Raw genomic sequence first — 10,806 nt, forward strand, 5'->3', positions numbered from 1 at the left:
TTTGAGACAAGGGAACCAGAAGTGGTAAAATGTCATTTCCAAGCTTTAGGACTCATTCCTGCACCACTCTTTCTATCTGTTAATATGCAACCAATGGTATCTGGAAGGTAAGTATTTAAGAAACTGTAAGTGAACAATGTTTACGACACATGTTGTATTCTACACATGATCATTGAATGGTTTACTCTTTCTCTCTATGACTCTTCCTCCCTCAAGAATAGATGCAGAGCATAATGCAGAGGCAACAGGTTGTAGAGATGCATGTCACCAACAGGAACAACACACTCGCACTCCATAATCGTCCAGGAGCGACGTTTGGTCAGGGTCCCGTGGCGTGCAGTTGTGACGCTCCTAGGCTCCTTCAGCTTCATAAAGGGACGCAAATAGCTTTCAACTGATTGCAATGTATTCCCATCTGCGGCGGGATTTGACGCTCATGGAAGCACGGAATTCGTTTGTGTCGGCTGCCCTTAAAGACAATGTGAGCGTCCATTCCCATTGTATAACGGAGAATTGTACACCCGGAAGTAAGTATTTTACAGTGATATCTGTACTACTCATCGGCTAAAAAATACCAGATTATCCTTGTTAATTACACAACATTGATTGGTTTAAATTGTGTGCAATGCTTTTGAATTTTTCCCCTTCGATTCGGAGAAACAAATATTTTTTCGGAGTAGAGGATTGCAGAAGACACTACACTACCCAGAATCCCCAGCTATTGTTTAGGACTACACCTTGTGCTCTGTTTGACAAGCCCCGTTTTTTTTCACAATTCATTCCAATGGCTGGCGTCTATGTCACGTGATCTTCAAATTTCTCCCTGCAGATGCGTTTTGATTTCATTTGATTCAAGAAATATGAGTTGTTATTTCAGATTATGTGTGCAGTGGATGTACATGATCTTTAGTTTGCTAGTTATTACAAAGATTACTTCAGGAAATTGGGTCCATAGAACGTTTTCATTGTTACCAAGGTGGTTGCTAGGGACGCTGCTATCGATATTATTTCTGGTATGTTGTGTAACTGTTTAATGGTGTTATGTTTATTGCTACCCCCTTCCCTGTCAATGTATTGGTCCACTGCGCAAACGTATTAGTTTAACAAAATCCGCATCTAAAGATACGTTATTTTCCCCTGTGCAATTCCAGTCTCACATCTCACATCACATCGTCTTTAACAAATAGACCGAAAACATTTTTAAAAAATAAGATAATACTTTATTCCGAGTGTGCTTGCTTTTCTCTTTGAAAGTCATCACATAACGGCATTGTAATACACGGTTCGGCTGCATTAAATATTACATATCTGCCGTAGTTCTCTATTCATCGAGCCCTGATGAGAAGACTTCTAGACAAACATGAGGAACTGCCGCCAACACTGAAAACGTGACGTGGATCATAAATATATCAGGAATTAAACAACATCTTACATTTCTTTTCACACAATACGTCTCTTTGCAGGATCAACACTAATTCGGCTGACTTTTATATTTGATCCAATTGGTAGATAGGCTGTATTTACACCATAAAGGTGCACAGCTGATAGAAAGGGACACCTGGTGGTTAAAGCATGTTATTGAATTTCATTATTTTTATTATTAGATATTAATAGGATCCCTATAAAGTATATTCATTACTCGTTATTCTCTACTAATAGTTCATTAAAGACTGTATATAATGACTATTTTGCACATCCCTTTCAAGATTTCAAGATTTTCTAAGGTTTATTGACATATCATATTCACAAACGATGTAGTTATGCAATGAATGAAAAACTTGGGTCGCAGGTTCCTCAATAGTGCATTACAAGACATCTATCAATATTTGTGCATACCTCCAGCAATGTTAACTATGTTGAAGCACTTAATTTAACTGATATTATACATATGTATTATACTCTTATAAGATGTATATAGATATTTCATCTCCGGCCTTGTCAGGTATTGAACAATCAATAAATAAAGAACACAGAATTATTGTGATTATACTAAATGATTTACAAATAAACACCACTGCATATTTACAAGTTACAACTGTTACACATGCTGATGTAACACAAATGTTTCCAACTTGGGATCAATAAAGTATATCTTATCTTAAGATGATCGATGGCTACTGCCATATTTGCAAAATCTGCCTCTGAACCTTGACAAGTGCATGTTTTAGGCTTATCAATTAATGTAATGTAATGTAATGTTATCAATTAACAACAGGAGGGGTCACAAACATAAGACCAGCTGTTAAATAAAGCTCTTCCGACCTTAGCTGGCATGTGGGTATATTAATGCTGCCCATTATGGGCACAAGCAATTTTCACCCATTTATTAATTATATGTTTTAAATTTGAGTGTTTCCTATCCCCTAAACCTGCAGGGATGTACACAGTATACTGGCAACTTCTTATTATGGGAAATACGAAAACGTCTTTTAAAACTACAACTCCCAGTAGAGACGTGCCATAGATAGAGAACATGTTGCGAAACACAATATCGATAGCAGCTTCCCTAGCAACAAGTAGTTAATAATAATAAAAGACATTAAGAAAAAGGCATTTTAAACAGTCATTAAAACGCAACACAATCTACCTGCATTGCATTACTCTAAACGTGTAATAACGTGCTTAAACCAGTAGGTGATTTGGGTTAAAAAGCTGTCAAGTTTACAGTGTTAACAAAATAAAATATACTGCTTTTTCTGGTTTAGTTTACGACGGATATATTTAGTTATTGTTTTGATATTTGTAACACAAAAGCGATGGAAAAAACCCACAGCAACACAGAAAAGATGGTCTTAACATGACCCAGCGGTCTAGTAGTTAATAAAAAACAATAATATCAAAACAAAATATTACTACTAACTTTATTGTGAAATTCAAACTGAACGGTAAAATAATAGTTTCCGGTCTATTCTGAGCCCGATCTCTGTAGATAAATAAAAATAAAGAACTACGACAGATGTGTAATATATTTAATGCAGCCGAACCATTTATTACAATGCATTCATGTGATGACTTTCAAAGAGTAAAGCAAGCACTGCTGAATAAAGTATGATTTTATCTTTTACGAAACGTTTTTTTTTTCATATGGAATGCAGTTGGAGGTCAACCAATCACAGAGCTTGAGAACTAATCACGGGGTTTGTCAAACAAAGCACAAGGTGTAGTCCTAAACGATAGCTGGGGATTCTGGGTAGTGTAGTGTCTTCTGCCATCCTTTACTCCGAACAAATATTTGTTTCTCCGAATCGAAGGGGAAAAATACAAAAGCATTGCACACAATTTAAAAGAATCAATGTTGTGTAATTAACAAAGATAATCTGGTGTTTTTTAGTCGATGAGTAGTGCAGATATCACGGTAAAATCAATCGACAGTAAGGGGAATACTTACTTCCGGGTGTACAATTCTCCGTTATCCAATGGGAATGGACGCTCACATTGCCTTTAAGGGCAGCCGACATAAACAAATGTCGTGCTTCCATGAGCGTCAAATCCCGCCGCAGATGGGAATACATTGCAATCAGTTGAAAGCTATTTGCGTCCCTTTATGAAGCTGAAGGAGCCTAGGAGCGTCACAACTACACGCCACGGGACCCTGACCAAACGTCGCTCCTGGACGATTATGGAGTGAGAGTGTGTTGACAGGAAAGCTCCGGGAAATAAAAATAACAACATAACACGCCCTGCATTTCAGTTAGGAAGGCCCTAATATTATTCTGCCTTAAAGATATGATATGAAGATATGAAATATAGATTCAAGATATGAAAAAACCTGACATTCCAGAAGGGTATGGGTGTAATACACTTATTCACCTCTTTCATTTATATAGTTGCTTTCAGATAATGTCATGGACAGAGCTGTCATTTCATTGGCTAAGCATTGAAAAACAAATTAGAATTGTTTAGTTTATAGGTATAGCAGCTTGGAGAGTTACAGAACACCTTGATAAGTGTTGCTGTCATTTTAAGTAACAGACTATTTTTCTTATGGGAAACAATACTATAATTTTTAAATCAATAAAATCAGTTTTGTGTGTCGTGTCATTAGTTTATTTAATATGAAGCCGAGTCATAAGCACTATAATGTGCGGCGAGGTGGTCATAAATTCAAAAAGAACACTGACAGAGTCATCAGGTACCTTTCAATATGTTGCAAAACGATGTGCAGCACTGAGTTTGTTCAGGAAAAAAAAAATGATCAAGGAAGTGCCTCAAAGATTTAGTTCTGCACTTTGATATAGTGTTAGGAAGAGTGAAGCAGGCAGGACCCAAATGCAGATAACACTGATAATACCTTTATTTAAAGGACTTAAAGTATAACTTGGACAAACTAAACACTCCACGGTGAACTCAGTCACCAACAAAAGACGAACCAACACTGAACACAGGAAGAGACAAGACTAAATACAGGGAGGGGTAATCACAAGACGAGAAACAGCCGGGCAGGGGTGGAGAAACACAAGGGCCACAGGTGAACACAATCAGACAACTAGACACACCAGGGAAACTAACGACAGGAGGAAAAACACAGGGAAAAGGACCAGACAATAAACCAGGAGGAAAACATGACAGGGAGAACAGCAAAACACCCAAAACTAGACATAAAAACGTGACATAACAACATGAATATCGCGACATAATGTGTGAGCTCAACAAAGTAAGGGTAAAATGAGTATGGCTAGAGAATGTTGCAACCTGTAGTTTCATTAGATCGTCCTGTGTGGTTATGTATTTCCGACTCCATACTCCTGTTTTCTGAGATAAGTTCCAAACAGACGTTAAAAGTTAAGAGCTACCGACTCAGTGTCTCTCCTGCAGGAATTTCCCATCACTGAGTGGTAGGCAGGGTATACACACGATGGCTCACAGCAAACTAGGGTTAAATAAACGACTGTGAGACGTGGGACAGTGCCTCCAGCTCCTTCCATATGCAACCCCCCCCCTCCTCATTCCACTACCCGGCATTTCTGAAAGGCTTTCAGGGCCAGTGTGCCCCACACTGCTGCCTCTGAGGATTTCCTGGCACCCAACCAAGTAAGATACTGTGTGTGTGATATTCAGTTTCACACAACTCACGCTCACAAGTCAAGTTAAAGAGACTAAATAAATGGAGCCTATCAGCTGAGGGTTCAGCATCTGTCTCCAGATGTGAGGACCTGGTCAGTGTCACCGCCTCACATGAATGGAAATCAGTTCTGGCCTCCTTCCTCCCTGCGTGTTGATTCTGTAATATTTATACCCTGCAAATGCTTTCCTGACTGCCCTTGGCACCGGGCCAGATCTATTCATATTTAAGGTATTTACACAAGAGGCAGGGCCAAGGATAACATCTGATGCAAAATACACCTCAGGGCATACAAAATGTCGAGCAAATTTATTTTTGCTTCACTTCATGCGCTCGTATTTCCGATGTGAATGGGGAAACAATACCCGGGTCAATGGCTCTGCAGTTTCATTTAATATGATTATTATTTGTCCACAGCCAAGCCTTTCTCTCTGATGTGTCTTTGATCTGAGGAGAAATTCATCTTCTCGAAACAGGAGGTCAAAGGTCAGGGTCAGCCACAGAGCGGCACCACTGTAGCTGGTGGAGTCAGTGCAGTAGCTTTCTGCATGAAGAGTTATTACTCAACCATGGCTTCCGCTGCAAACTACAAGTTGTTTTAAATTCATAAATAAAACAACACACCCCGTACACACACACACATTTGTTAGAACACATTTTAGGCTGGACATCATTGTGCCAAACAGAGTGGCAGTGGAATAGTGAACTTGTAATGCTGACACTGATGTTTATACTAAAAAGGGTGAAATCATACAATGTACAGACAAAGCCTAGTAACATCAAAGGTCAACAGCATGTTGCATGTGCTGAAAATGCATTCCAGGAAAGCTAAATGTAAAAAAGGTGATGAATTTCAACATGCACACAGTTAAAGGTAACTTAACTAAATCAAAGTTTGACACAGAACAAGCAGAAGTGGGTCCTACACACAACAAACCAGGCTCACCTTGCAAACTTGTTGAGAATAATTTACATTAAGAACATTGGAAGCAGAAAGAAGTAGCTTCTCGTCTGCCATGTTATTTTAAATGAATAAAAGGCATCTTGAGCCACATAGATAACACAATATAGCTTTAGTCTATATCGGCTCTAAGACATCTCTACAAAATACACTGTAACTTGCCTATTTCTCATGAAAAATACCTATTTTGTTATGAACAAATGGACTTGGTAATGTGCAGACCCTTGTGACATGCAGCAGCGGCTAAGTGTAAAAACGCATCCTGCCTCGCCCCATCTCTTCTGTTAAGTATAAGGGCTGTTGGAATCTATAGGTGTTGCATTACTGCCATCTGCACAGACCCTGTACCTTTATTGTGATTGACAGGTCCCCAGGCCAGCTCTTCATTGTCCTCCCTTGTTGCTGACTGTAGGCTACTATGGATGTAAAGAGAACTGGATACAGTGTCAGAGACAGGACACAGTTCATTCCTATGAAAGTTGCGTATGAAGCCAAAAATGGCCTGACCCTCAAGAGCAAATGTACCCGTAACTGCGCCCATAGAGCATTAACACTTGCTTTTCGCTAAGCCCCTTCTCCAATCCACAGCGTTGCAGTTGGTCTTGGCTCAGTCTAAAAAATGGAAAGGGAATATAACTCTTTATTAAGCATTTAGCGCAATAAACAATCCTTAGGACCTAATGATTAAAATAAGGCTTATACAAGTGTTTGTACTAGGTAGATGATTTAGTTAAAAAAAAAAAATCTGCAGTTGGTTTTCGCTGCAGACATTTGATGACATTAAGTCTGAGTCATTCAGATAACGGAGAGTCTTTAGACTATATGCCAGAGGAGGACAAATGAAGATGAAGACTAAAAGGTTAACAAAAACAATGTTGCCCCTGCCCAACAGATCATCCAGCCATGGACATTGTGTCAACACTGCCAACAAGTCTACAGATGTTATGCTTAACTGGTAAAACACAAAACCAGGTTTATGTGATGTTGTTCTGGCCTGCAGTTCTCGGAGTTAGAGGCGAAGATGTTGTTGATGTCTAAATAACCGCTCCCCCGGTCCCCCACCCCATTTACATCTGGCTGTTTCCCCTGCACTCCTCCAGCCAAGCACGATGGGACGAGTCTTTCAAAACAATGACAAACACACGTGACCACGTCCAAACGCTGAGCCTATTGGGGACCTGAGCCCTTTAAACTTCACACTTCACTACCATCAGTGGGTGTGTGTCATTAAATAAGGTTATGCACACTTGGACAAACACACACACACACACACACACACACACACACACACACACACACACACACACACACACACACACACACACACACACACACACACACACACACACACACACACACACACACACACACACACACACACACACACACACACACACACACACACACACACACACACACACACACACACACACTTACTCTCTGACGGGTATACTGGCTGCATGTCGATCTTGTGCACCTCCTTGGCGTAGTACTCCTCCTCGCTGCGCTGGCGCTCGCACGTCGCCGCGCGCTCGTTTGCCTTCTCCTGCAGAAGGTCGCGCGTGCTGTTGTAAATGGCGAGGATGTCCCGGGACACCTCCTCGGGCTCGGGGAAGTCCTCCGGCGGACTGCTGAGCTTCAGCTTGCTCAGGATCTGCCCTCGGATGGCTTCGATGCGCTTCTTCTTGAACTGATCCATGTCCAGCGTGCTGCACGTGGACAGGCTGAGCGCCACGGCGGCTAGATCCAGAGTGAGGAGAAGACTGACCACACACAGGTTCATTTTCTCCTCTTCAAATCTCAAATAATAAAACAGAAAAAAGTTCACCAAAGCGATTTAAATATCTCCAGGCAGACGCATTTCTCGTTCGAAAGTCTAAGTAAAGCGCCTTTATGTCTCCAAAAATCGTATTTTTCTAATTCCACAGTTTCTGTAAAGTGTACTTGAAAATCCATTCAACTGTCCCCGCAGACAAACAGAGCTGATATTCGGTCAGAAAGGATAGCGAGGATCTATTCCTGGATGGCGGTGATCTCACAGCCGGAGTGCGTAAAGGGTCAGCTGGATGGTTCCGTGGGGGGACGTGCGGCCACCCGAAGCATCTGAGACATATGGAGGAGAAGAGGAGAGTTAGAGACAGCTGAGGGTCTGGTCAGCGGGACGCACAGCCTGCGGGTCTGCGCACACCTCCACCGCATCCGCGCGCTCCACCCGCACCTCAGCCAGGTTCCTATCCGTCAGAATTCAGAGAGTGGATGTGCGACACGATGCTTTTTATCCTCTAGGCATATTCTAAAGTGGTCTTAAAAAAAGCACCCGAGCCCAGACACAGTCCTGGTGTCCTAGTTGTGAACTTTAATACAAGTAGGCCTATTTAAATCAATAATCCATAAAGAAGTGAGATTTCAGTGTGAAAAAGTCTTCCAGCTCGGAGTTTGCCTTCGGGGCGACTGCATAGCGTTTTTACGGGTCTCCCTCAACCCATCTAGTCTGGGAACGGCTCGTCTTTGCGCGTGCCAAGCGGACAGCAGAGTTGTAGAGTTATAAAGGACTGAAGTTCGCACGTGCTTCTCCTCCGCGCACTTCACTCCGAGGCTGTGGTCATCAGTGTGGGAGCAGGGAACCCCTTCAATCCACGTTACAGAGCTTTTATTGTAAATAGGAGCGCTCGCTGTGCCCATTGGGACAGCGCTGCAGCGGCTAACGGACCACTGCCCCCCCCCCCCCCCCACCCTCGCGGGGTGACGCAGGGTCTTAGAGCCCGTCAACGCAAGCCATCTAAACTTTTTACTAAGAACATCAGAAACATTTCTCCGTTTTTATACTCTTTAAAACAGGGGTGGGGAATCTTTTTCCTCTCAAGGGCCATTTCAATTTGTTCAACATCCTCCTAGGGCCATACAAATTATTGACCTCTGCTTAAAAATGCTAAAATCACATCCCATTCATTTTGCCTTTCTTTCATGCTGTGCAAAGAAAAAGCAACCTCTTAGTCCAGATATCTTACCATGACTCGCGCATGCATGCAAGTGCACGGTTGTGGCATGACCACCAAAACAGAATTATATGGACACAAGATGTGTGCAAATGTATTTAGTTTCCTACCCATGATTTAAGTGTGGGGGGAGGGGGGGGAGGAGCTAACCTCCTGGGGGCATGCTCCCCCGGGAAGATTTGTTTGTAAATGTTGAAGTTAAAAGCATCAATCTTGAGACCAACATTAGGAGCTCTATGGACACTTCTTTCAACATCCATATGAAACAGAACTGTAGGCCTAAGCAGATTTATTTTTATTTATGGATATTTTTAAAAATCACTGCCCTGTTAAACTGTATTCTTGTTTATTAATAACAACTTTTTTTTTACTGTCATATAGTATTTTATACCGGTCTAGATTTCTTTATTTTTTGCGTGTTTATAAATTACCTTTAGGGCCGTAAAAGGATGTAATTTACTCAGTCATTTTTCTGGGTTATTTTATTCAAGGTTGTTTTTATTTATGAATGGAAAAAAACATGTAAATCAAATGTTATGAGTTGTATTTTTTATTATTTACTACCAGAAGTATTTACAAAATAAAAAGTATATAACAAACATAAGTAATACTTATTTTATTAATATTACAAACACAAAAAATAAGACAGAAAGGTGAAAAAAAAAGATAATTTCAAGTGGTTGTATTGTTGTCGGGCCTAGCTGGAATAAATAAAATAAAAGATCAAATAAATAAAATCACCTTAAAAGAAACAAATCTATATATTTGATGTGCCTACTTGTATCCTATTTGGGCCGCCTGCATCTGGTTGGATTTAATCGGGAAAAAAATGATACGCAGATTAGTTCGATTTTTATGCTGCACTTTCAGTATAATGTTACTAGAAGTGTAATTTTATTGCAATCATAACAAACGTAACATACAGACATAAAAACTCATATTAATGCAGAGAAGTCTGAAACATAGTACCTGCTGGGCGGTCCGAGGGAAGATGGCTTTCATTTTCATGGTGATCTGAACCTTTTTCTCTATAGCATTCGTTTCAGCAGAAAAAAAGCACGTTTAAAATTGAGCTGACAAGGGCAGTTGATAAAGTTGATTAACCCAAATATTTTTGTCAAACTTGGCAGGCGACTAAACTGGAATATTTAAGGAAATATTCATTTGCATTGTCTTTTTAAGGACCCGAAACGCCTCCATTGGACTCTCTGGTTTACTTCCGTAACATAGTGACATCACTAAGTAACTATCGCTTCTATTGGCAAGTGCTCCAACACATTGTATGTGAAATGAAAGGGCGGGACCTTTCCAACACATCGCTAAGCCGTTGACAAATCACAACAGACTGGGCTCTGGTTTCAGACAGAGGCCGTTTCTCAATGTCGAGTATACCTGCTGCAGAGCCACTATTTCAAGTATACAACGTCATCGAGTGGCGCCGAATGCTGGGCATTTAAACAGTCCTTCGGCGCCACTCGATGACGTAGTATACTTGAAATAGCAGGTTTACTCGACATTGAGAAACGGCCAGTGGGTGAAAAGAGGTGCTGCAGCACAGGCAGTGTGAGAAAATAAAGAGCTTTTTGAACATTAAAGCATGGAGACATGTCACAGTAGAGACACAACATACAAATATGAACGTTAAAAATGAGAACAATATGTCCTCTTTAAGTCAGAATTCAGAGATTGAAGTTGAACAGTAAAAATGCGGTGACACACTGCCCTTATTCTGTATTTAAATCTGTAACTGTTTGTTTGTGTCATCTTGTGAAAATGACTGAAAAAGG

General features: G+C 40.8%; 2 protein-coding genes across 3 annotated transcripts in view; one reads left to right on the forward strand and one right to left on the reverse strand.

Moving 5' to 3' along the window:
• The window catches only part of tgfb2 (transforming growth factor, beta 2), a 114,353-nt gene extending 105,630 nt beyond the window's left edge, over positions 1–8,723 (reverse strand). For both annotated transcript variants that reach the window (XM_079640223.1, XM_079640224.1), the window contains exon 1: positions 7,461–8,723. In XM_079640223.1, coding sequence (XP_079496349.1) covers positions 7,461–7,806 — 346 coding nt within the window. In that variant the 5' untranslated portion in view covers positions 7,807–8,723. The remainder of the gene's footprint in view (positions 1–7,460) is intronic.
• The window catches only part of LOC307012996 (uncharacterized protein), a 74,079-nt gene that overhangs the window by 24,224 nt on the left and 39,049 nt on the right, over positions 1–10,806 (forward strand). The window lies entirely within an intron of this gene.

Source organism: Notothenia rossii (assembly GCF_949606895.1).
Source record: "Notothenia rossii genome assembly, chromosome: 7".
Lineage (NCBI taxonomy): Eukaryota > Metazoa > Chordata > Actinopteri > Perciformes > Nototheniidae > Notothenia > Notothenia rossii.